Genomic DNA, 5459 nt, shown 5'->3' with positions numbered 1-5459 from the left:
CCTCACAATTTTTTAATTGGTTCTCTTTGATTATATATGACAGCTTTCAATATTACTTTATAAAACTGAAATACGAATTTTCCAGGAATAAGCTCTACCTTTTTTTTTTTAAGGTTGAAACTGCAAGTCACTACTCAGTGATAATAGTCACCTTTCTTGCCCCATCCTCAATTACCCTTGATTAACAACAATGATAGTATTAATAATGCCCTACCCCTCCCTCCAAGCCACTACAGGCATTGTGGTTACATTAACTAATATCAATACATCAACCCTGCAAGGAAGGGAAGGGATTATTTTAATGAAGAGAATGTTCTGGCACTATGACTTGCCCAAACACGAAACAGCTGATGTAGATGCCCTTGTCTTGGATGGAAAAACATTCCAGGCAGTTGTTCATCAGATATTCATTGGGACACCCCTTCAGGGTAACAGCATTTATTGTTCAAAAGGCTGATCTCTATTGAAAATTGTCTCCATTCCACAAATAGTACTTATCAGGTGACTCGGGTACAAATCTCTTTGCTAGAAGCTGTAATCGTTGACCTGAATTAAACCTCACATGTTAATTTTCTGCCTCTTAATGTGGAGGTAAATAAAGTGACTCAAATGCTGAGTCTTAGTCTTGCTGCTGCTCATTGGCCACACCAGGAGCATCACATGATGGGGACGTTCTTTAAATCAAGCTCCTGGTGGCATTGCAATGCCTGCATTTCGTTGGTTTTCCTGTGTGAGTGGCTCTTCTCAGCTCGCCTTCTGACGATGGAGCCCTTCTTGGGAACCTGGAAACTGGTCTCCAGTGAAAACTTTGAGGATTATATGAAAGAGCTGGGTGAGAAATACCTTTATGGGATGGGGGAAACTAGCAAAGCACTTTGTGATGTGGTTGTGTTTGCACTTTACAATGAATTTTCCTACAATTCTCTCTTTTGTGATTCTGGGGTATATTCATTTGAGACTAACATAGTTTATGATCCTACTTATTACTACTACTACTTTTGCTTTTCCTTAGTATTAGTAATAAATTGTCTTTTAGAAAATATGAGGTTCATAGATACCTTCAGTCAAAATCCATGTATAAGCCCATTTATCCTTTTGATAATACTTCTTGCTAACCTTTAGATTGAGGATCTCTTTTGCTTGGTCACTTTATTGAACAGTTTTTTTCCAGTTTCAAATTTATAGACAGTAATCACCATCTATAATTAAACTTATCTCAGAGTTTGCTTTAAGTTATAAATTTTAAAAGGCAGTAGCAACAAATAAAATTTCCAGGCAGTTAATTTTTAGAGTTCTCATTCATATAAGTGATCTGTAAGACATTACTTTGAAAAATTCCTTTGGTGGGAGAAATAGAACAATTTTACTCATTGAAAGTCTAGTGATGGGATGTTTCTCAGAAGTATAAACCCTACCTATCCTTTATCTCAAGTTAAATGGTCAAACATCAATTATAATGACTTGGGTCTATAATAGCTGCACAGATTTTTTTTTACGAATGCTAGAAGAATGGTAATTACTTATTTTTTATATTTAATTAAGAGAAATCTCTTTTATGATAAATAACTATGTATGAAGCCAAGAATCTTCTTTAGTTTTTTTTTTTAACTTGTTTGGAATGATCAGTAAATGCTTACTGTTATTAACAATATGTTTACTCATTCTAGACAATGAAACAACCATGCTTTCTCCTGCATAATAAGTTAGTGTGCTTATAAGTGTACTACTTGGCCAAGTGTAGTGGCGCATGCCTGTAATCCGAGCAGCTCGGGCAGCTGAGACAGGAGGATCACAAGTTCAAAGCCCTCTTCAGCAAAAGTGAGGCACTAAGCAACTCAGTGAGATCCTGTCTATAAATAAAATACAAAATAGGGCTGGGGATGTGGCTCAGTGGCCAAGTGCCCCTGAGTTCAATCCCAGGTGCCAAAAAACCAAAAAACAAACAAACAAAAAACCCAAGTATATTATTTGTTCCTCTTTTATCTCAGTATTAACATTCTCCGGGAGCAATAAATAGGCTTCCTTACCTATGGATTTAAAGATGCTTTTATTTTGAATAAAATTTGGAGGTTTAATGAAACTCAAGATTTAGGGCCAGAACAATCCTCATGGGTTTTTTATTTGTTTGTTTGTAAATAAAAGAATTTTTTTAGTACTTTACCAGGGCACTTAACCACTGAGGCATATCCTCAGCCCTTTTTTAAAATTTTTTTTTAGAGACAGGATCTCACTAAGTTGCTTAGGGCCTCCCTAATTTTCTGAGGCAGGCTTATGAACTTGAGATCCTCCTGCCTCAGCCTCCCAAGCTGCTGGGATTCCAGGTGTGCACCACCATGTCAAGGCACTCCTTGTTTTGACTATGAGCTGGATTAGATGTGTCTCAATAGCAGCTAAGCTCCTCTATGTGAATACAATACTAAGTCCTTTAGCTCCTCTTCCAACACACCTGTAAGGTTATAACCACTTAAACACATTTTACTACCAAGAGAGTTGAAGGGTAGAGAAGGTACATAACACACCCAAGCTGGCAGGTGGCAAAATTGGAGCCAGGCAATCCTGCTTGTGATCCTTGGATCTAAAACTGCTACTCCGCTGTGGAGTGCATCACATCCATTCCGTAATTTGAGTGGGAAACAGTCTGATAATGACTGAGAGAGACAGAGAAGGAGTCAGTTCTTCTGCCCACCTTTTGTAGGAGTGAAGTTTGACAATGGAAATCCCCAGACTGAGCAACAGGATCAAGCTCTAAGCCAAACTCCTCCTATACTGTGTAGCTTCTGTGAGGTCCAGAGCCAGCATCTGATCACCTGAAAGGCACCCTGCAAATAAACATTTTTCCAGGAAGCTCAATAGCTTCAGAAAGTGAATTTAGCTTTTCAAAATATCAGATGGAATACTAGCCAGCTATACATTCTGATTGGGAGGATCTGGCTCAGTCCAGATAACAGACAGCATAAAAGACCACGACATACATTATCCAAAACTTGAATGGGGGAAGAAATTGTTTTTTGTTTTTTGGTTTAGGAAATTCCTTTCCAAAATGATTGTTAACACATCTGTCTAAATGTCTGAATAAAGTGTGATGCTTTCTCTGCCTTCCAGGAGTGAATGCTGCAGCTCGCAACGCGGCAGTGTTAGTGAAGCCAAACGTAATTATTAGCATGGATGGAGATAAGGTGAAGATGCGAACAGAAAGCTCTTTCAAGAACACCGAGATCTCCTTCAAACTGGGGGAAGAATTTGATGAAACTACTGCAGACGACCGAAATGTAAAGGTCGGTCAGAACTAAATCTTCCTGGTGTTCAGCTGTCAGAAACAAACCTGGGGTGGCGAGGTGTGGTTTGTGCTATGTAATTTGACTTATTATCAAGTTGGTTTGGGCATGTTTTGTTATATATATCTGCACATCTCCAAAGTCATTCCTTTTGCTAATTACTCTGAGGACCGAGTGAAGCTAAAAAAAAAAAAAAATCAAGTTACTCTCACTTTTTTTTTTCCTGATCTAACTTAGTCATTATATTAAAGATCAGAGAGAAAGGAGAAATTAGGCACAAATAGTTTAGGAATTATTTGCCTAGAAGAGAAAATTAATTAAAAGGGTCTCTCAAACCTTCTAGTTTGACAGTATTCAATTATGACAAGAATTAATGTGAGGATTTTGAAGAACAGAATTTCAAAATATAGATGGAAAGGTGGATGTCTGGTCCTGTGTCAGATAGAACATAGCGAATTCTACTTCTAACAGATTTTCTTATACATTTATAGAGCATCGTAACATTAGACAGTGGCTCAATGATTCACGTCCAAAAGTGGCTCGACAAAGAGACAACAATCAAAAGAAAAATTGTAGATGGAAAAATGGTGGCCGTGAGTTTTTTTTTTTTTTCTAAATTTAAATTCTTATGTCTCTTGTTTGATACATGCTTGTCAAGCTACCCCTTGGTTTATGCACCCTGCATTGAGGGTCTGGCCTGGGGAAAAAGGAGCAGAACAATCTGTCAACTCCCAACTTTAATCATTCCTTTTTGCTTTTAGGAATGTACCATGAATAACATTGTCAGCACTAGAACCTATGAAAAGGTGTGAAGAAAAAGGTCCACATCAAGGAGCACTTGTCCACCAACAGGAAACTGGTACTTGAAGAAAATATGCCCCAAGGCCTGTAATTTTTTAATAATCTAATATAATCTTGCTCAATAAAAGCATCAAAGTAAGTACAGTTTGGGAGCTGTTTGATGATGAGGGTTAGGGAAAGTCTGATGAATCAGGGAAACAAGAAGATACTGGCCTATAGTGTGACTCTAACAGCTTTAAAGTCTCCTTTGCCCTGTGCCCACTTGATTTCCACAGTCCTGGACCCATTCTCACAATGCACTCCTTTCATTTTATCAAATCCATGTGGAAATTGATGTGACCACAAGGGGAGGTATATTATATCTTTGATACCTACTTTGGTCAGCACAAACCAAAAACCAATATTGATAATTTTTTTTCATTTTTACAAGGTCTGTCAATTGCTTGAGGAAAACAGACAATCACAGCACTGTACACACAAAATCAAAGATGGATGGATTAGAAGATAGTGAGAGATAGATGACAGATACAGGAGTACAAAATAGACTTCACATACTGTGGTTGAGTTGTGACAGACGAGCATTTAAAACAGTCATTGACGCCCTTCTTCACAAATCCATTTATAATAATTAGGCTAGTGCATCTGTCACCCTGCTCACAGCTTAATCCTCGCAGAATGGAGTGTTATTAGATATCAGTTCTGAATTTCTGTATGTCTGGTGAGAATTTAATTGTTTGAACTCCACAATGTCCCCTGATAGTTTCACCAAATGCTGTTGTTAGATATGAGGGCTCTCAGAACTCAGAGCAAAACACAGCGATGGGGGTAAATGAAAGAATAAAGCTTAGAAAACTCAGCCCATCTGTAGCAGTGAGAGAAGAAAAAGAAGAAAGTGGAGAAATTATGTAGATAATCACGTTGTGCCTTAAATTTAAAAATGGGCAATCCTTGGTCAAACCTAAGTCCTAATGTAGCACAGAGTGTGATTTGGTGAGTTCTTTGACAAATTTAAAGAATAAAATCCATGGACATGTAGCAGGATTTGTTGAAGTAATAGAAAGAAGAGCTTCTGAAGGGCAGGGTTTGCCAGAGAATGGCTACTAGAGGTCTGGATCCTAAGCAACCAGTACCTCACTATCAGTTAGTTTTTCTGCTAGCACAGGAATCAAGCTGACCTTGAGGATGTCTGGCTTGTGCTTGTAGTTTCTCAGCCTTGCTATACAGAGACCTGACCTGGAGCAGGCCCAGATTTCCTTTTTGCCTCTTTTAACACTTTCTGCTGCCTTACTAAGAGTCATACTTATATACGTCAGAGTAGAATGAATACCCATGCACTTTGTCATCTAAACTGGGTGAGAATTAAAAGTGACAAAGGGGCACTGT

General features: G+C 38.2%; 1 protein-coding gene across 1 annotated transcript; it reads left to right on the top strand.

Annotated features, from left to right (window-relative positions):
• The first annotated feature begins 682 nt into the window (after positions 1–682).
• Positions 683–4215, top strand: Fabp9 (fatty acid binding protein 9). The gene is made up of 4 exons (XM_015485909.2): positions 683–832; positions 3103–3275; positions 3767–3868; positions 4037–4215. Exons 1-4 carry the CDS (start codon positions 763–765, stop codon positions 4085–4087), a joined length of 396 nt encoding a protein of 131 aa, XP_015341395.1. The 5' UTR covers positions 683–762; the 3' UTR covers positions 4088–4215.
• Positions 4216–5459: the final 1244 nt, after the last annotated feature.

The sequence above is a fragment of the Marmota marmota genome, unplaced genomic scaffold (assembly GCF_001458135.2).
Source record: "Marmota marmota marmota unplaced genomic scaffold, marMar, whole genome shotgun sequence".
Classification (NCBI taxonomy): Eukaryota; Metazoa; Chordata; class Mammalia; order Rodentia; family Sciuridae; genus Marmota; species Marmota marmota.
This window is presented reverse-complemented; position numbering and strand designations above follow the sequence as displayed.